This window comes from Canis lupus, chromosome 19 (genome assembly GCF_048164855.1).
Source record: "Canis lupus baileyi chromosome 19, mCanLup2.hap1, whole genome shotgun sequence".
NCBI classification, from domain to species: domain Eukaryota; kingdom Metazoa; phylum Chordata; class Mammalia; order Carnivora; family Canidae; genus Canis; species Canis lupus.
In genome coordinates, this window is record NC_132856.1 from 29,443,209 (window position 1) to 29,464,847 (window position 21,639).

Below are 21,639 nucleotides of genomic sequence, written 5' to 3' on the forward strand. Positions count from 1 at the left end.
GGAGATCAGGGCAGGGGACTAATAGAGTTCACCATAATTACTTTATCCTTAAGCATACCTGAAAATTGTCACCAGGCTGGTGAATACCAGCCCCATAACAGTTTTTTAACCAAGGCATTGGAGTCAGCAGTTCCATGCTGATGCTACCTTAGAATGAAGATAGATAGATAGATAGATAGATAGATAGATAGATAGATAGAGTAGGAGAGCAGGATTTGGCACCTCAAAATATATCTCTTTGGCAAAGTATCATTTTAGACTGCCTATTTAAAAAAAAAAAACCTGCAAACACAGGAGAAGCTCTGAAAACTGAGTAACAGTTATTCTTTTGTAAGAGACACTGACAGAAGAGAAATCACCATTTGTGAGGGAGTAAAAGAAGAGGATGATGAGCCAATCTCTACACTCTTATCAATGCAGAAGGTGGAGACTTAAATCTGCATGACAACCTTATCTGTGTTTTCTGTGCTTTTCCTGCCAACTTCCAATAACTAACTCCCCATCCTCAACATCTTTTTGGCTTTAGTTGAAGACGATATTTAAGGTAATGGCTCAGCCATTTCAAGGAGTTACTCAGCTTTCCTGGGTCTCTCCTATCTATATAGGAGATATACATGTTTTTAACTTTTATCTGTTTTTCTCCTGTTAATCTTGTTTCTTGTCAATTTAGTTCTTAGACCAGCCATAAGAATCTTGATAGGTAGGGTAAAATTTTCGATCCCAACAATAGATACAGGCAATACACCATCTAGAATTCACACTTAAAACTCAGAATTCAAGTAAATTTTAAAAAGGTGCTCTGGGTAACAAGTTTTATAAAATGTCAATTGCCAAAATACAATTTGCAAGTTATCAATTGGAGATAAGTCATATTCCCTCCTTCTTCTGCCCCCTATTTCTGTACCCTCACCCACTCTACTGTGATGAGTTCTTCTAAAACTGGCAGAGAAACTTGGAACACTTAGCAAAAACATATCCAAATCACTCTTGAGCACCACAAGTGAAAAACATATCCCAATTCTGCAATCAAGGACACTCATCATTTGCTGCTAATTTTAATACCAAGCACCTCTAATGATTAATGAATTCAATGATGCTACATACAAAACATGGAAGTACCTCATCCTGCTGCACAGGAGATAAGTCTGAAGATTAGTATCCCCAACATCTAAATGACTGTCACCACCCACAGAGATACCTTATTTGTGCTAGTTTCTCAATTACTGTGAAACTACTACCATCAGTCTCCTGGGAGTTTGTGATTTAGCTTTGATTACCAAATTCCCGGGACTCTGCTTTCTTATAAACTTTGCCTCTTTAATCATACTTAAAAAAAGTTAGTATCATCAGTTAAGTAGAAATAGCAACAATTTTCTCCCCACCCATTGCTCCTTCTTGAAGAATCTCCTTCCCCACAAAATGAGAGAGCCTTATATACTACACAGTCCTGTTCCTCACCCCAAATCTAGCAATAGGACCCCAGGGTGAACCATGTCATAGGTAAGGCTCAGTCAGTCATTTTCCCTCTCTGGAGAATCTGTGCCAAGAGCAACAGCATTGCACTCTTGAATTGTGAGGTTAGAATTAGGCTTGAGGCCGATATTGCTACTTTCAACACACAAAAAAAGCAAAGCAAGATGTTTATTTACAGTAAAAATCAGAGAAGTAGAGCCAAGACATAAGAGAATCAAGGAATAGATACAACAAGGGCCCAGCAGGATGTTCGGAAAACTCTTCCAGATGATTTTCCAGCTTCGAGATCAGATTTCCCTCTCCCTCTCCCTCATGAAGTCTGACTTAACTTCTTGTCTTTTGATAAATCTTCTTCCTTCCTTCCTTCTTTTTTTCTTTTTTTCCCTCCTTTCTTTCTTTTTCTTTCTTTCTTTCTTTCTTTCTTTCTTTCTTTCTTTCTTTCTTTCTTTTTCTTGTTCTTTCTTCTTTCCTTCCTTCTTTCTTTCTTTTCTTTCTTTTTTTTTCTTTCTTTCTTTTTTTTAGATTTATTTACTTGAGAGAGAGAGAAAGTGCATGCATGTGAGCAGAGGCAGAGGTGGGGCAGAGGGAGAGAGGGAAGAAGAGGAAGAGAGAATTCTAAGCAGACTCCAGGCTGAGTGTGGAGCCCAACACAGGACTTGATACCAGGACTCTGAGATCATGACCTGAGCTGAAACCAAGAATCTGATGCTCAACCGAGTCAGCCAGGTGTCTCCTACTTTTTCTTTCTAAGCCAGTTTGAATGGGTTGTTGTTCCTTACAACCAAACGATTTCTGTTTAATGATCTCTGATACACTGAAGAATCAGAATGGAATTTTATTATTATTATTATTATTATTATTATTTATTATTATTATTATTAGCTCAGCCAAAGCAAAGGGGTGAATGCAGCAACTATTTGAAGAAAGTCTGTTGTGTATCTTGTCGGAGACTGGCAACTCTCTCCCCAAGATCCACTCTCTCTCTCTCTCTCTCTTTCTTAGTAACAGTTTTGCTGGATGTGTCAACATGCCCAGCGAAAAACCACATTTCCCAGCTTCTTTTGCATACAAAGGTAGCCAAGTGATAGAATTATAGCCAATGGGTGTTCTACACTCCTCCTTAGAATCTTCCAGAAGGATTAACCCGCAGTTGCCAATAGTGGTAAAGTTTTAAATAATGTACTCTCTCTTGCCTTACTTTTCATTTAGTTTTACTTCTCCACTTCCTTACCAGTGTTTCCTGGGATTACCTCCCAAATTAACTATAGGAATCCGAATCTCAGAGTCTGCTTTTGGGGAACCCATATTAGATAGGTGTTAACTTTCATGAGGCCACTCTTGACTAATGAGGGATGGAAGCCAAATGCCAACTGGTTCCTGTTTCATCCTTTTGTCCCCTGAGTGGATAGGTCTGAGATGCATTTCATAAAGGCTGTTCAGGAAGCCCCATCCATTTATGCAAAGACCTCTCAGAAGGAGGATCAACTCTGTAATGTCCCCTTTTATTGTTTTCCCTCTGCCTCCATTTTACATCCCTCATCTCTCATGGCTGCTCCCTGGTATCACTTCCTAATACACAACAGAGATGCCACCTTTGACTTAGGTCTTACTCTTGGAATCAAATGAGGATTCTGCATAACTAGGATACTGGGGCTGTCTCTAAAATTCCATCCTTTCAATGGGTGACTAAACGGGATGGGGTGATCCACATGGCATTGCATATTCCCACTTCCTGTTCTTATGGTTGACATCACAACCACGATACAGCTATACAATTGTTGCTCTCTTTGATCTGATTACCATTCTCTTATTACTCTTACATGTGCACCTGAATATCAGTGGTACTGTTCCGATAGCCACTGTCAAAAAATTGCCAGACTACCTTGCTAATCATAGAATAAATAAATATCTCAGCATGATTTCTTGCTAACTAAACTCTGAAGAAACTGTTTAATTTCTCTGCATCACATAATACTAAGCAATCTTTGTAGCCATGTATCCTCATTAAAAAATCCAACTATTGGGATACCTGGGTCTCATAATCACTTAAGCATCTGACTTGGTTTTGGCTTAAGTAATGATCTCAAAGTCATGAGATCAAGCCCTGTGTCAGGCTCCACACTCAGCATGGAGTCTGCTTGGGATTCTCTCTCCCTCTCCTCCTCCTGCTCATATTCTTTCTTTCTCTTAAACCAATCAATCAATCTTAAAAAGTTCCTATTATTATGAAATAGTCTTGTGCTAACAAACTGGTGCAAACTTTGACAACTGTCCTTTTGCTTCATCTCAGGGGCAAATAGAAAAAAAATAGTTTGTCTAATCTTTTTATTTCAATGTATAAAATGGACAAGTAAATGCATAAAATTCATAAACATATGAAAATATATAAATGCATAAAAAGTATAACCTAAAGAACTGGAAAAATTTGAAAAACCCAGAGTCTAACAAATTTCTGTAAGTTGGTTTGAAAAACTCCTTGCTACCAACACTGTATGATGTGTACTGAACAATAAATGTAAAAATGAAAGTCTAAAGAACAGAGCCACTTCACAATGACTATATTCTGCTACATAATAGTCAGTCCCTATCTAAGTTATGTATTGAAGTTCAGCACACTCTCCTTGTAAACCAGAAAGATGGGCTAAATCTCCCCATTTTGCTTAACAATGTGGTAACCACTAGCTACCAGCTACTTATGTTAAGTACTATCTATTTAAATTTATCTTTTCAGATTTATTTACTTATTTATGAGAGAGAGAGAGAAAGCTAGTGGAGGGAAAGGCAGAAAGAGAGGATCTCAAGTAGACTCCCCACACAGGGCTCAATCCCACAACCCATGAGTTCATGACCTGAGCGAAAACCAAGAGTCAGACGTTTAATCAACTGAGCCAACCAAGTACCCCACTACTATTTAAATTTAAATTAACTAAATAAAAATAAAATTAAAAACACAGTTCTTTAGTTTCAAGTACTCAGTAGTCACATGTAGCTAGTGATTACTGCATAGGACAGTGGAGATAAAAACCTTTCCATTGTTGCAGGATGTACTTTTGGACAGTCTTATCCTATATAAATATCCAGAATCTCCTCCCATTAGGGCTCATTTATTCATTGATTCTTTAAACTACAAATAATTAAACCATTCTTTTTATGAATAGAATTATTTGAGATTATACTGGTTGACTGAGAAATTCAGTTCTTCTCAATATCTTATCTAACTTACCCTAATTGCCAATGTTGTTGCAAGGCCCTTCTGGTGCCTTGACCCAGCCCATCCCATAGGTGTTGCCAAAGGTTCTTGGCCTTTTTTTTTTTTAAGACTTTATTTATTTATTCATGAGAGACACACACGGAGACAGGTAGAGAAACAGGCAGGGGGGAGAAGCAGACTCCCCACAGGGAGCCTGATGAGGGACTCTATCCCAGGACCCCGGGATCATGACCCAAGCTGAAGGCTGACGCTTGACCACTGAGCCACCCAGGCATCCCAGGTTCTTGGTCTTTTCCTTTTTTTTTTTTTAAATCTTTTTTTTTTTTAACATTTTTATTTATTTATGATAGTCACAGAGAGAGAGAGAGGCAGAGACATAGGCAGAGGGAGAAGCAGGCTCCATGCACCGAGAGCCCGACGTAGGATTTGATCCCGGGTCTCCAGGATCGCGCCCTGGGCCAAAGGCAGGCGCCAAACCGCTGCGCCACCCAAGGATCCCTCTTTTCATAAGAAAGAATTCAAGGTCAGAGACGCAACACAGTGGATGAGCAACACAAGCAAGAAAGTTTATTAAAGCAAGAGTGTAGTCTAGAGATATGAGAGTGAGAGAAAGAGAAAGAGAGAGAGGGAGAAAGAGAGGAGGAGAGAGTGAGCGAAGACACTGAGGGTTGGATTTCTAGCTTTTACTGACAGTTGTTCACTAGAGGGTGGAATATTCATTACTTGGGGTGGGAATACAAGGTTTCCAGCCTTTTCCTCCTAATTTGTCAGGGGTTTCCTGTCATGGCATCTGCCAACTTGAGCCTGACTGGTTTGATCTGGCTTGTTGTAGAGTGCTGCCAAGACAGGCCTCTGTCTTTCCCAATAGATGGCCATGACTTCCTTGTTGCTGCCCTCCTGATATCCTAAGTAGGATTATGTTAGATCATAACTTGCTGCCTGCTCTAACAATATGAGCCACTGCCTCCATTCCATTAGATTTTGGCTGAAGAATAATCCCTATATTTTCATGCTTTTTATACCTAGTAATTTTTTTTTAAAATCTTATCTGAGGAAAGGCAAAAGGGACATATGGACTCACTAAATTCCATCATTTCCAAAACCAAGTTAGGGTTAATTTCTGAACACCAAGTTCTCATTTATCCATCAGAAAAATAGCTCTCGAAAACCTCCTGTGCAAGAAAAGAACAAGGCCAGGTTCTTGGAGGTGCAAAGACAAAGCCTCCAAAGTGTGAGGACATGGTGGTGCACTGGAAACAAGCTGTAGACTATGGGTCATATCAGAATTCAGCCATGCTTTGTGTATTTTGCAAAATATGGCTCTTATAATGTTTAAAAAATGGAAGACACTTCCTCCATTACAATTTCCCCAAATTAGCACCAAAATCCTTTTTCTGTTTTCTCAAGAAAAGTGGAAATATCTAGACACATTAGGTCTGTGGTCCTACTCAGCAAGAATTGGCTGGTGAAGAGGCAGCTCTTCCTATCACTGGTGTTGCCTCTATGGCTGCCTGCTTCCTGCTTCCTCACACATTACCTGCCTGGTCCCCAGGAGACCTGGTTTGCATTCTGGCCCCAATATTTACCAGTCAAATAGCCATGGGCATTTCCTCTGTTTTTCAAGGACAGACAAATCAATATGGGGGAAGAAACTGAGTGTCTCCCAAAACAAATCAATAAAACAAAAGATAGACAATCTCAAGGATCTTTGCAGTCTTAAAAGCAGATGGGGATCCTTCAAAGGTTGGCAGAGAAATTATTGACAAACTGAAAAGGCAGGAAGTATCCAGTCCTACAGCTCTTTCTAAGTCTATTTCCATCAATTGCCTAGGCAACTGTGGTTCTAATTTATACGAATAAAATAAAGACAAGATCAAACAAAATAAGAGCAATTCAAAGCAAATCAAAAACCATCCTTCAATTTATTGTTTTATTAGGTAGACTACAAAAAAAAAAAAAAAAAAACACTTAACAAAAGTTCTTGGCTTTGAACTGCAAAGAGAACTTAGAATTTTGCTCTGCATGCCCATCACAGAATTTACCACCTAATAGAGGCTAATAAGTTGGTTTGGTCAAACTACATTGGTGGATTTTTTTTTCCTGACGGATAGAAGTTGTCTGGTTAAGTGATGGGGCTGGGCCTTCAGGTGCAATCTTGGTTCACTTATAGCTATGGAGGGCAGACCTACAGACTAGGATGGTTCTTCCCATAGGGATCGGGTCCCTGGGAGAGAATCAGAACTTTTCCTCCTTTTTTATTGCTAGGTTAAGCACACAGGGTCTTCTTAAGCACAGAAGACCTGGGTTCAAATCTAGCTCTATTATTATTGACTGTACACACTTAAACATTATCTGTTTTTCTAAGACTCAAAATCTTTGCTTAAACATGGGAAAATAGTGATGTATACATTCTAACGGACTGTTAGAATTAAATGGCATAACATGTAGAAAGCACTTAGTGCAGTGCCTAGAGCTCAGTAAGTATACAATGAATGCTAACAGCTGTTATTTTAATTCACAGGGAGGCCAAGGTAGCCCAAAATAGCCATATGTAAGTCACAGGCAGAGTGCATCCATAATGTGGATAATGCTGTTGATAGCAAGTGTGGTCAGGAATGTGATCCAAGAAAGAGGAAATAAATGTCCTTGGCATCAGGCAGCTGCTGAATTTATTTTACTTTATTGATATGGCACTCTACAAACAAGAGCCAGATATGTCCCAGGATTCCTCAGATGGAGCAGTAACACTCTATTCACTCTGCCATTCCCTCAAAAGAATTATTAACATTCTAAGTGTCTCAAACCTGAAGAAGGTATGGCATATATTAATATACATGAGTCACTACATACATATACATGAGCTTCACATTTCAGAAAGGTACTGAATATGGGCCAACACTTATGAGTATAATTTAAAGAAAATAATAATGTTACTTATAATAAATAAATTTAATATTAATAGGATAAATAAAATACAAATGGGATAGTAAATTTGTATTATAAAACTAAGTTATAAAGGATTTATAATAATAGTAATTATCTTTGGCAATCATTCTAAAAATTATATAAATCTATTCTTATATAATGATTTGGAGAAAGGATGGCTTATTATTTGCCTCTCTACCCAAGTCAGAGTATAGCAATCTAAATAATTTCCAAATGGTGGAGTAGTACAATGACCCAGAAAGTTTAAGGCAACAGCTTATATAAAGATCCATGTGAAAAGCACCATGGGTTTGGCACCCTCAGTTATCACTTTACAAATCCATTCTGTTCATTAAAATATTCCCAAAAGAAAGTAAGAATATAAACAACCTTATTAAAAATGTGCAATTTCAATGCATAAAGTACATAATCAAGATTTCACTTTCATCTATAAAACTGGAAAAAATTTAAATGATAATGCCCACATTGGTGCCACCTCATCGGAGGACAATTGTTTCAAATACCTTAAAAACATATAACCTTTTGAACCAGAAATTCTACATCTAGAAATTAAGTAAGTAATAAAAGAAGTATACTAACCAGTTATCTTGAAGCAGAGGTTAGTTTTTGGAGGTGAAACGTATTATAAATACACATTGGAAAAGTACATAAATTAGAAATCAGTAAATAACTTCTAGGACAGGCATACAGTATATAATATATAGCTATAAAAATTATGGGGAAAGACATTCTATCTAGTGGCATGGAAATACATTCATGATATATTAAGGAGAACAAAACAGGTGACAAAACAGTGCCTATTCTAAGAACCCATTTGTTATGGGTTGAATTGTGTCCATTCCCCACATCCCTAACCCAAGATTCATATGTTGGAAGTCTGAAGTCCTGTCTCCTAGCACCTCAGAATATGACCTTATTTGGGAATAGGGTGATTGCAGATGTCATTAGTTAAGATAAAGTTATACTGCAGTTGGATGGGCTGTAATGACATTTGACTGGTATCATATAAAAAGGAAGAAATTTGGACACAGACAATAGGAGAATTCTATGTGAAGACAAAGGCTGAAATTGAGGCAATGTATCATCTACAAGCTATGAAACATCAAAGACTGTTAGCAAACCACCAGAAACTAGGTGAGAGGTATGGAACAGATTGCCATTTAAGGCTCTCAGAAAGACCTACTCTATCCACACCTTTGTCTTGGACCTCTAGCCTCTGGAAATATAAGATAATAAATTTGGCAGGTGTGGTTGTTAAGTAAATGACCAAAGGAGGATTTCAAGCCATGTCTATCTGATCCTTGTCTCTTCTGTGCCTGCCACGATCAAATATACTGGGTATGTGTATCATGGGGCGGATTTCTTTGACATGTTATTTGGAGCCATTTCATTCACAAGCAATATATTTATTAATTTTAAATCACAAAAATTAATAAAAATTACCCAATGTTCTTCTACTGAGAGATAACTAACTTTGATATTTTGAAAATTTTTTATGTTCATGTAACTTTTTTCCTGCGAAAATGATATGTTAGCTTGTCACTTACTTATCATTTTTGTAATGTTGGGCAAGTGACCCTTATAAGGTCACTATAAAGTATTAATGAAATTATGTATATAAGATAGTAGCACTGACATATACAGCTTGACACATACGAAGGGATCATTTCTTTACAGCCATTACAGTGAACTCCCACTATTTATGGGAGCTTTGTCCTTTTTTAAAACAAAGAAGTATGATATTCCTTTTGGAAAACAGCTTCACAAATTCATGGTCACCTTGCCAAAGCCTGCTGGTAGCCTGGGTTTCCAATGTATCTGAACACTGATCTAGGACTTGACAGTCCAGTCTAATCATTCTTTCCCTGCCAACCACACCTGCCAAATTTTACTATCCCACTCAAACTCATTTGGGTTATGTGGACCTAATCTTTACGGCCTTTAGTATAAAGAATGCATGCATCCATGTATGAGAGAGAGAGAGAGATGTGAAAGAGAAGGAGGGAGAGAGGCAAAATATCTAGGAAAGTCTAGAAAAAAATTCACCCTTGCGAATTTTCCAATTTATTATTTCTATACATCAGCAATAAAACATATTCTGGGGGAAAGAAGGAAAGAAAATAAGAATGCATTGAATGTTTGCTATGTGTCATCACTCTTTACAAATGTTATCTCATTTAATGAACACAGTAGTTCTGCCTGCTAGTTATGATTTTCACTGATATAAATATGAAAGGACCAGAGAGGATAAGTAACATGTCCAAGGTCACATAGCTTGTCAGTCATGAACGGACAGTCAAATCCAAGTATTCTTTCCGTTACCAAATGAGGGAAATGTAGCAAATAAAGCCAGACATTAAAAGACACACACATACCAGCCAACAATTTAAAATAATTTTAAAAGGAGAGAAAGTATAATATTTACACTTCAAATTCACCTGCTGTGGCTGGAAAACTTAGTGGTTTCCCCTAGAATAGTTAAATACCACTAACAATTTTACATATACTCTTTTTTTAACCAATGAAGTACATGTCTTTTAAGATAAATTTCAAATTCATATATAATAATTGTGCTTTTGCTTTCAACTGTTTCTTAAATAGAATTTGCAAGGTGGTTCTGGCAACAAAAGTTCTTATATAAATTCTAGTAGAGAATTATGAAACATGCAAATAAGCCTTCCCCCCTTTCCTCAAACAGCTGCAGCTAGAGATGAACATTAAAGGTAACACATCAGACATGGCCCTTACAGGAAAGATGCCTCGGCTACCTGAGCTTTTGTTTTCTGGAGTCAGCAATGGTCAACATTTATTGAGTCTTCTGATAGGAACTTTCATGCATATTGGCTCATTTTATTCCAAAGTATTGTGTTATGGATATTATCGCTATTCTATAGCTCAAGGAGATGAAGGGATTCATCCAAAGCTTTTCAGGTATTAATTCATTTTTATCATGTAAACATATTTTTGATGTAGGTAAAATCCCTAGAAATTAGAAGTTCAGTAAAATTGATTTGCCCGTGAACATACCCAAATTCTGTTATTGAACCCAAGCTTGTGGCTCTAAAGCCAACACACTCTGTATCATCATCATAATCCCTCCTCATTCACCTATCCCATTTTCCAGTTTAAATATCTCCTGGGAACTTCATTCTTCACTCAGATCATGGGTTTGTGCCTAGTAATTTCCTGGTATCACTCTTTCTTCCAATCTAACCTTTCTGCTTTCTCAATTCTTCTGGATCCCAGCTTCAGGAAGGAGCCCAGGGGGAATGCCAACTGTCTATCAGGTGTAGGCAAAACCATCAGGTGAATTAAGGGCATGAGAGCACAGCCAGGCAGTCTCATGGTAGACCAGATGGAAATGTGAGCACTTCTTGTTAAAGCCATAGGGGGTATGTCTTTTTGTTTGGCACATAAATCTTTCAAAACAACAAATCCAAAGAATGGCAGCTCACATACACAGAGACACACAAAGGGCAGACAAAATTCATTTGTTCCTTCTGTATTCATGATGGAATTTGTTTGACTTGAGGAATTTATCAGGCATCTAAAAAATAATTTAGGTGTTTGCATCTTGCTAAATATCCAGATCCATTCTCAATTCTACAGAACCTTCACAAGCATGTTTTCACAACACATTCCTGACCTTGAATTTCTTTATACAATAGATCAGTGAATATAGATTTTGTTAGAAAAGATACACAAGATCAACATAATTTATCAGGGAATAGGAGTATTTTTGAGGAGTCAAAGAGTTCCTGAATGAATTTGGATATTCCTAGTCATTATGGGGGCATTGAAATTTTGTTTGCGTTCTGGCAGCATGAGAGTGAAAAGGGAACAGAATTGGGATTGAGAAGACATGACTTTAAAAGGAGTGATATATATTGTTCCTACCATATTCACTGGAGAAATCATTTAATTTCAAGAGCTGGGAGAAATGAGTTGTCACCATTAACGCAAGGTAACATGGATAAATGATTAAGATGGAAGAGTCTGGCATCCAATTGGCTGGGTTCAAATCCTAGCTCTATCACTTACTAGCGGAATAACTTCAGGCAAGTCGCTTGATCTCTTGAGTCCTCAGTTTCTTCATCTGTCAAAAGGAGTTATTGCTTGGTCCTTCAAAGGTGATGATGAGATTAAATGAAATAATCCATGTACAGCACTTAGTAAAGTGCTTGTCTCTATGTATTAGTATTCATATTACTCGTATATGTTTTATGATCATCTCACAATGTTCTCCCAATGGAGAGATAATAACAGAATGAAAAATGATACGCAATAATAAATTGAGCAAACTTTATACTGTGCTAGAACTGTTAAATACATTTGTCGATAACATATCATCATGTTTAACAATCTCTTCCTTAGATACAAGCAGGGAGCCTGAGTATGGACCAGACATTCTGCTGGGAGTTTTGCAAACATTATCTTACTTAACCTTACTGGCAACCAAAAGACATGACTCTTGTGTCCTTTCTTTGATGTCTGAGGACCGCAAGGAGCAGTATGATTGTGTAGTCAGCTCCACTTCAATGGCTGGAAAGAAGAGCAGTTTTCTTGAATAAGGCTCATTCCAAAGCCCATGCTCCCTAAAGCCCCATGCTGCCTTTCTTCATGGTGATTCTGCTTGTCAAACCAACTCCTCTCCTCTCCTCCCTCAAACAGCACCTATCACACCAGGCAAACCAATGACTCTTTCATTAGTATATATTCAGGACAAAAAGTTTAATTGGGGTAAGAATGTTAAACTAAAAAGAAATACACATTAGTGTGTTCCTGTTTTCTATGACATGAATAAACACAGGAAATAATTATTGTAGTAATTAGTCTTCTAACATGAAGGGCCAGAGCTCAATTAACCTACCAATATATGAATACAGATGAAGGGCATGTGGTTTGAAGGAATACATTTTCCTTTGAAAATGGATTATTTAATCACAGGCAAAACCTCATCATTCCTTTCAGGAAGAGGTGATGAACTAGATGGCACAAGCTCATGGGCCCTGTGTGTTGAAGGGCCAAAGGTACACCCCTAAAATAACATCATCAATGTGAATCCACCAAATGATCTCATCACAGAGAATTCCAGGGAGGTTGGTCCTAGATCTCAAAGATGCAATACCTTCTCCTTGAGAAAACTGCTAGTGCTACTTTAATCAAAGATGTACTTATGAAAAAAAATCATTTATTCTTCCACCAGACATGTAAACCTCTCGCTGTGCCTAATGTGCTCATGATTGCAAGAAATAGCCCTCCCACTCCTCCCCTGAAAGAACAATCTCAGAAGACATGTTTTGAAGCTCCTGATCCTTTTATTCAGGATACGACAGAGCTAGTGGTGGGCATTTGATCCATGGGCAGCCAATGCATAACCTGATGTGGCCTGGGGCTGATAGTTGTGTCCACATTGAAAAAATTATTAGCTGAGCCAGTCACATTCTTTCTCTTAGGATATTAGATTAGAATCATGAAAAGATTAGAATCAGGAAAAGAAGAGAAAGGGAACACACAAGGGGAGCGAACAGGACAGTGGTCAGAACACAATAATGGGACTCACTGCTCACTGCTTTGAACCCAAGACATGAGACCTGTGCATTTTTCAGTTCTCACACTTTAATTGCTGTAAGAACTCACCTCCTTTATTGTACAGTGAGTACGCCTACAACTGCCCTCTTTCCTTTTATAGTTGGGTCAACTTATGTGAGTCACTCTCCTCCACAACGAAGAGTAATAGCGAAACAATTATTTCTATAGTTCTCACGATTTGTCTTCACAATGAAGATCATGAAGGGGAAATTACACTACGTCCAATGTGTTCTCAAACATTCGTGTATTCAGTCTTTATTCTCTCCCCTCCTTCTCTTCTTCCTCCTTCTTCCTTCAACTATTACTCACTGAGGACCTATTACCTGATGTTTTGATGGGATTTGTAAGTGTCCCTGGAGTTGTTCTTACTATGTGTCGAGCACTGTGTTAGATACTTAGAATGTACTGATGAATAAGACAAATGATATTTTTGTCTTCATGGAGCATTTAGTATGGCTGTAAAACTAAAATGCAAACAAGTCATTAAAGAATGTGCTCAGGGAGCCATTAGGAAGCTGACTTCTGGCAACACCTGCCTACTCAGAGGTGTCCTTCCAAAATAAGTGACATCTAAGATGACACCTGAAGGGACAAGAGGAATATGCCAGCTAACTGGGGCTGGGTGAGAAGTGAAAGGCAGTATTATATCCAGAGGAAGAAGCATGTGCAAAAGTCCATCAAATCAGCAAGAAACCATCACCAGTCCTCCAAAACATCTAAGAAATGTGAAATGTGTACAGAGCAAGAAACTGGATTTCAGCATGAGAGCTAAAAAGGGTGAGGACGGACCTTCCCCATATTTGATGAGGCATCAGCTTCAACTGGCAGCACCATTTTCTTCTTATGAGTTCCAAAAAGATCAGAGAGACTGAGGCAGAGGCTTAGAGGGTAGCTGGTGGCTGGGAAGGACTCAGCCACTCTGGAAGCAAAGATAAGGCACTCCCACTTCATGTCTCAAGCTTCACATGAGGGCAATTATCATAAGGTGTCCAGAGTCACTTAGATTAGAAAAAAACATTTCTTTATCATGACTTCATCATGATCACAATTATCTTTACTTTTGGAAGACATTTAAGTTTACAAAGTGTTTTACAAGCTTGATCTCACTTAAAGTTTACAATACTGCAAGGGACACTGTCCCCAATATTTAGGTGAGAAAACTGAGGTTTTCAAAGAAAGGTTAAGCTAACTGAATGAATAAGAATAATTACAAATAATTACAAATATGGCTATATATTAAGTCAAATATATGCCTGTAGAAGTTGAAGACTCAAAGGAAAGTCATGGTTCTCTACACACTTTTTAGAGATTTTTCTTTCTATTAACACATGACCCTTTTTTTCTTGTGTGTATCATGAAGAGGTACAGTTCTGTGTGTCTGGACAGAACTAAGAATAATGCCTCTACTTGAACATGAGGGCTGGATTGCTACCCTGTTCCTATCTGGGAGACCCCCAAGTGCCAGGTGTAGCTGAGTATTAGGGTGTGGTAAGTAAGTTCCTGAGGTTGATCCTGTAAGGACTTTCATCTACAACCTGGATAATTCAGTTGGATACATGCAGCTATTCCAAAATAAGCAATTTCTATAGATTATGATTTGAGAAAAATTAGGAAAAGTCTCTCCCTGCACCACAACAAAAAAACTCCTGAGAACCAAGTGCCTGCAATTCTTTCATGAGACCTCTACCTTTAGGTTCAACAGTGGCCTCTCTGCAATGTTCTTTGAAATGCAGATACTCCAAGGGCAAGTCCCCAGAGTCATTTATGCTATGGAAGAAACTAGCAAAACAAAACAAAACAAAACAAAACAAAACAACCGTGGATGGTATATAGATAAAGGGGCTCCAAGAAATACATGCAAGGTGAATATAGATTTTCTACTTCAGAATTTTGCCAAAACCCTAACTTCGAAGAGATTGCCAAAATGTTCTAAATTACCTTCTGATGGACTTTTACTTTCTTCTTCTTCATCATTCCCAGAATCACCCAAATAATTATCATCATCATCATCATCATCATCATCACCAGTACCTTCATAATTTGTTGAGCACTTTTTATAGCCCAGGCACTATGTAAAGAGGTTTACTTTCATTAAGTTACTTAATCATTATGGTAATCCTCTGAAAGAGAAGCCATTATCAATTCAATCTATAGATGCGAAAAATGAAGCCTCGTGAAGTTAAATAACTTGTCCAGGATTACCATGCTAGTGAAGACTAAAATCAGGATTCAAAAACCATAAGTATATGTTTCACTTTGTTTCTGTATTTGTGGGGCCAAACACCAACTGTCTTAATAAACTTGGAAATGCATTAAGTGATGAATCCATTAGCATACTGGGGAGTTAGCTGCTCTTTTATGAAAAATGTATTTATTGATTCATATTCCAATTGCATATGATTTTGTCACTAATTGAGAGGCTAGAAAGTTATAATTAAATCCACATTAACGTAGCTTTTGAAATTACAAAAAAAAAAAGAAATTACATCAGACCCCAATGACAGATTGCTGTTCATAATTTAAATAACTTGTATGTTAGAATTCTCTGTCTTGTTTATACTTAGAAAAAAAAAGAGTTGTCTGACTCATGCAAACAGATTTTTTAAAGAAAATAGAAAAAAAAGAGCATAAAATGAGATTAAATTATTGGCTTTATAATCATAGTCTTTTTTACATATTTTAAATGAACAAATACTAATTTTTAATTAGAACCTACTCTACTTGGTTAATTAATAAGTAATAGAAAATAAAACAATATAAAAGATAACTGATATGTGTTGTGTTCATCTCTAAAGGCAAATAAATATTCCTTGGCATTTTCAGAAAAGGCTTCAAAAATATATCTTAGTGGGTGAGATAAATACTGCAAAATAGGATAGTATCTGCCTTTTAACGTTTCTTTGAGGCTTAAGGATAAGGTATAGCAGGTGCCTGCCACACTGAAGGAAGCAAAAATGTGTATCATTTAAGAGAAGACAGTTTGGAGTGAGAGTGCTCAAATCTTGGCTTTGCCATTTCCTACAATTTTGTTCTTGATGAGTTAGTTAACATCTCTGAGCTTCACAGTGAAATGGAAATGTTACTCATATAGATTTGACATGATGATGTATTGAAAGCACTGAAATATAGTCCCTCATATGAAACTTGCATGAGAAAGATAGTTCTTCTTACTTTTCTCATTAAGGATTTAAAATGGTGATATATTATATTATATGAATTATGTTATTGCTTTATTTTGTTATTATCAATAACATTATAAATGTTATTAATATCAAGTAAGCAGAATGATGTTTGTTTGGAAAACTTAGTTTAGAACTTAGATTCAAGGATGAAGAATATACAAAGCAGGTACCTTCATTTAAATAAAGTAGTAGCCCTACAACTCATGTGTCAGACACACTGCATCTTTGGGTTAGCTGATCTCCTTTGGGAAGGCAGAAAGGAAAAACAGAATGGAAATGCAAGGTTTAGGTTGCTGCAGAAATGGTATGGTAAAATTTGAGATGGATGTCAAAGAATAGGAATTAGAAGAATCAGGCAATTTGACTTAGCAGTTATTTCCAGAGGGACAGAATCTGGACCTGCAGCATCATGTTATTAGAGGACAATGCCAAATATCATTTACTGAGTTGAAGTCCTTTTGATGATCTTACATCTGCACCAATTCTAGTCCTGGATGATATAAATGTGTTGCCATTCCCACATTCCATTACACATAAATCCAAAGTGTATATTCAGTCTTGTAAATGGTAGAAGAAAAAATGTGCTGACAGTATTTTTTAAAAGGAAAAAAAGAAGAAGAGGAAGACTGAAGTCCTCCTACTGGCAAAGAATTGAAATAGCAAAATTAGTGATTGGTGGAAGGTAGGACTCTACCAACTTAGTGTTTCAGAGTAAGTTGAAGAAATAGGGTAAATTTAATTTTTTTTTTTACCATTTCCAAATAATGTTTTAAGAGATTTGCTGGATAGAATACTATCAGCAGGGAATAAATGAAACAAACCATTGAAATCGGTGCTATGTCCTAAATTTGGGGTTTGACTCAACAGATAGTGAGAATTCCCTGACCTCATTTAAGTAGAGGCTAAGAACTGGGAGTTTTGCCTCAAAGTCTTTAAGTTGGCTACAACTTTTCACTGAAGGCTTGACTTTTATACGTTAAACTTCCAATCTACTATATCCATGAGCCTTTCCTAAGCAAAGTGCACATAAATACAATGCATTTCCTCTCTAAGGTTATATAAATCCAAAAGCAGAGGATGTCTTTAGAAGTAATACCACTTCATATGGTCAATCCATAGGAAATCACTCAAAATATGAGTTATTTTTTAAAATTACTCATGTGTCCAACTGTGGACAAATGATATGTCTATGATTCTTCCCGCATACCATAGCTTTTTTTTACCCTCTCCTCTCCTCACTGCATCTCAAATTACACTTTTTGGAAAAAATCAATTTTAACAGCTCAGTAGTATATATTTATGTTTTTCTCTATGCGCAGACAAATCTCTCTCTCTTTCTGACACACACACACACACACACAACCATATTTCCCTTTTTTTTGTTTCTTGAAAGATTTTTAAAAAATTATTGATGAGAGAGAGAGAGAGCATATACACATGTGCAAATGTGAGCAGGGGAAGGGGCAGAGGGAGAGGAAGAGAGACGGAAAATCGGACTCCCTGCTGAGCACAGAGCCCTAAGTGAGGCTCCATCTCACAACCCTGAGATCATGACCTGAATCAAAATCAAGAGTCATATGGTTAGCTGGCTGAGCCACCCAGGCACCCCTTTTTCTATTTTTACAAACATGGTTTTACGATCTACATGTCAGTTTGAAATGTGATTGAGTAAATTGTTGATTAAAAGAATAAAAGCCACCTTTTTCCATTTAACAATTTACCAAGTATTAGGAATGAAACCCATATTTTTGCACTTGACAGTTTTATCAAAGACAATTACATATACTGACCTCTAGGTCAATACATATTAATTTAACTCATTATTTTTAATGGCAGCATAATATTCCACAACATGTATGAACCATACAGTAACCATTTTCCTATTAATGGACTTACTGTTTCCAGTTCTTTCCTCTACAAATGATGTTGCAGTCAATATCCTTGAACATATATCTTTACACACACTTTTATTTCTACAGCATAAATACAAAAAAACAAAAGGATTATAGTTCAAAGACTTTAAAGAGTACCAATTTAAAGCTGCTCTCATTAGAAAAGGAGAAAGGGGGGTGTTGTGCATGTTATGTCATGATCAATTTACAACTTTTGCTGATCACTTACTGTTTTTTTTTATTTTTTTTAATTTATTTATGATAGGCACACAGTGAGAGAGAGAGAGGCAGAGACACACACAGGCAGAGGGAGAAGCAGGCTCCATGCACCGGGAGCCCGATGTGGGATTCGATCCCGGGTCTCCAGGATCGCGCCCTGGGCCAAAGGCAGGCGCCAAACCGCTGCGCCACCCAGGGATCCCTGATCACTTACTGTTAACCAAGCTCTATGGAAGGCACTAGTGGGGAACACAGAGACAAACAGAACAAATTTCCTGCTATCTAAAAGATCACTCTCTCATTGTCACCATTTTCTACAGAAAAGATGCCTCAGAGTGGTTCCTCACACCAATGCATACACGTAACACATTTTCCTTCTCTCTCTCCACTTTATTAAACATTCTCAGTAATGAACCTTCTTGTCTCCTCTCTCATTTCTCTACCTTAGCTCTTTTAAAAGGTAGATCAACTAACTTAAATGAATTTTTAAGGGTTTGGTTTTTTGGGTGTGTGTGTGTGTCCCTTATCCCTTATTCAGGTTCTCTTCCATAAATGAGAAGCTAATCACCGATTTGCAAGCAAAAGCTCTTCCACCTTAGAACCTCAGAGACCTAGAAGAAGGAAAAGACTAGAAATATTTTAGGTGTAATAAATGTTCTCTCTCGCACACACACACATACACACACATCAAGAAAAAAACAACTGTAATGCAGTGTGATAAATTCTCATGAGTAAAATGTAATAGAAGCCCAAAGAATGGGCTGAATCATTCCATTTTGGGAAGAGAAAGGGGAAAGGAACAAATGTGAGAGAGAACTTCAGGAAGGTAACATTTAAACTGAAGTTAAAAGACAAACACTTTTTCTAGGCTTATGGCGTGAGTATGAAAAGAAATAGCAAGAGCGTGAAGGTTAAAAGGGCTCTTGAGTTTTGGAGGGAACCTGGATAGCTTATGGTGGTGGTCGTCCAATCTTAAAGTGGATAGGTTATCTAGGGTGCTTGCTTAAAATGCAGATTCCTGGGTATACACCTTCCCAATATTTTGAGTTAATGTCCAGAAGTCTGCATTTTAAACAAATTCGTCCAGGCTTAACTACTTTGAAGTATGTCAGTAGAGGCTGTGTGGTGAGCAGTGGCATGATGTTGTCAGAGGGCTGAAAAGAATACAAATTAATGTGTCAGGTAAGTGACAACCTAAGACAATAAAAGATATCAGAAAATGATGTCAACTCTTTGAATCTTGTTTTGAGAGACAATGGTTTGGCAGTGGAGCTATTACTTTCATCAAAAACCTCTGCTCTTCCACAGGGATTGTTTACTGAATGGCTAAATGAATGAATGTGGGCAGAATTCTGAGAAAGCCAACCGGAAGTTTCATGGACTGTGAGCACTGCTTGCTTTGTTTAACCCGGCTGTGAGGAAACCTGTTTTAGGATGACCATCCCAGAACAAGATGCAAGGCTTCCAAATGTTGTCTTGACATGTGTCAAATTGATATATTCGTGCATTTTTACGCAGGCTCACAAACAAGGCAAAAGTGCTTACCCTGTGGATCATCATGCACCACAAGTCGTGTAGCCAAAGCCAGACATTAGCCCTTTAGAGCTGAGATCTGGGAGGCCAGAGCACGCTCTTATATAATTTCCCAGCTAGTCAGTGGTAGGGCCTGTGATTAATGCTACATGACGGGCTTTGAACTTCCCTGTGCAGATGGGTCCGGCTGCTCCTCAAAGCTCCTAGCAAGAGAGGAATGTGCGATCTGCAGATTTCACTCTGAATAACCATCATCTAAGCCAACAGCACTAGCACTGCTCAATGAACGACTGCTACTGTGCCTCACTCCTTATCAATAGGTTGCCATAGGACTGTCAGAGTGGTTTGCTGTTGTTGTTGTTGTTGTTGAACGGGGACAAAACAGAGGAGTAACAAAATTTCGGAGAGCCCAGTGGCTGAAGAGAGCTAAGCAAAGAAGGCTGGGAGCTGGGGGGAGGCTCTTCTGGAGGAAATCCTGAGAGCCCTCGAGCAGTGGCCGGGGTAGAGGAATGACACCAGGGATGGAAGGCGTCCTGCCCTCTCCACCAACCGCATTCACAGCCTCGCGGCGCCTCGCCGGAGCTCCCGCAGGGCAACTGAGCGCAGCAGCGCTTCCAGCGTCCCGGGCCGGGCGGGCGAAGGAGCGGTCCCCACCAAGAGCAACTTTCAAGCTTGGCCAAGGCAAGGCCCAGCCTTCACAGAGTCCCTTCAATCCACGCCCCTTAGCCACCCTCCCCTCCACCTCCGACCCCCCGCAGAAGCGCAGGTGAGGCCGGGAGCGCAGCGGCGGCCCCTCCATCTGCTGCGCTCCCCACCTCCCCATCTCCCGGGGAGGCTCCAGGCAGCAGCCCCGGCGAGGGCGCCCGCGGGAGGGGAGATGACACCTCGGAGCGCTTGCAAAAGCCCGTCTGCACGGCCGCCGCCGAGCGCGGTGTCCCCGGCCGGTGCCCGCCAGCGCGGGGGGGGGGGGGGGGTACCCAGGACCGGACTGCGCGAGCGCCGCGCGCCCTCCCGACCTCTCCGCACCTGGCTCCGCGCCCCGCCCGCCGCGCGCACTCACCAGTTCCAGGGCTCGCAGGAAGGCAAGGGGCTCCTTGAGCGCCCGGAACGTGCCCGCGGAGGCCAGCTTTGGACGGACGAGAGCGAGAGAGAGAGGGAGAGAGGAGAGGAGAGGAGAGGAGTGAGGAGGGGGCCGCGGCCCTTCCCGCCTCCCGGGGCCGCAGGGCCCCCAGCCCCCGCCGCCCTGTCCAGACCAGGTCCGCCCTACCTGACTCACGGGGTCCATCGCTCGCGCGCGCGCTGACCGCTTCTCCCCTCCGGATGAAGTTCGGGGGGCACCGCCGAGTCGTCCTCGAGGCCAGAAGCTCGGCGGCGGGCAGCGCCCGGGGGGCGAGGCCCGGGCAGCTCGGGGCCCGCGCGGGCTGGCTGATGCTCGGCTGGCGGTGCGCTCCGCGAAGCCTGCGCGCCCGGGCTGCGAGCGGAGGCGGCGGGGGGGCGGGGAGGGGGCGGGAGGGGGAGCGCCCGGGGAGGGCTGCCATTGGCCAGCTGCAGCGGGGGGGCGCGGGGGCGGGGGGCGGGGGGCGGGGGGCGG

General features: G+C 39.7%; 1 protein-coding gene across 1 annotated transcript in view; it reads right to left on the reverse strand.

Annotated features, from left to right (window-relative positions):
• The window catches only part of SYNPR (synaptoporin), a 289,796-nt gene extending 268,297 nt beyond the window's left edge, over positions 1-21,499 (reverse strand). The window contains exons 1-2 of the mRNA XM_072785546.1: positions 21,316-21,499; positions 21,109-21,174 (exon numbers count right to left, since the gene is read on the reverse strand). Coding sequence (XP_072641647.1) covers positions 21,109-21,174; positions 21,316-21,333 — 84 coding nt within the window. The 5' untranslated portion in view covers positions 21,334-21,499. The remainder of the gene's footprint in view (positions 1-21,108; positions 21,175-21,315) is intronic.
• Positions 21,500-21,639: the final 140 nt, after the last annotated feature.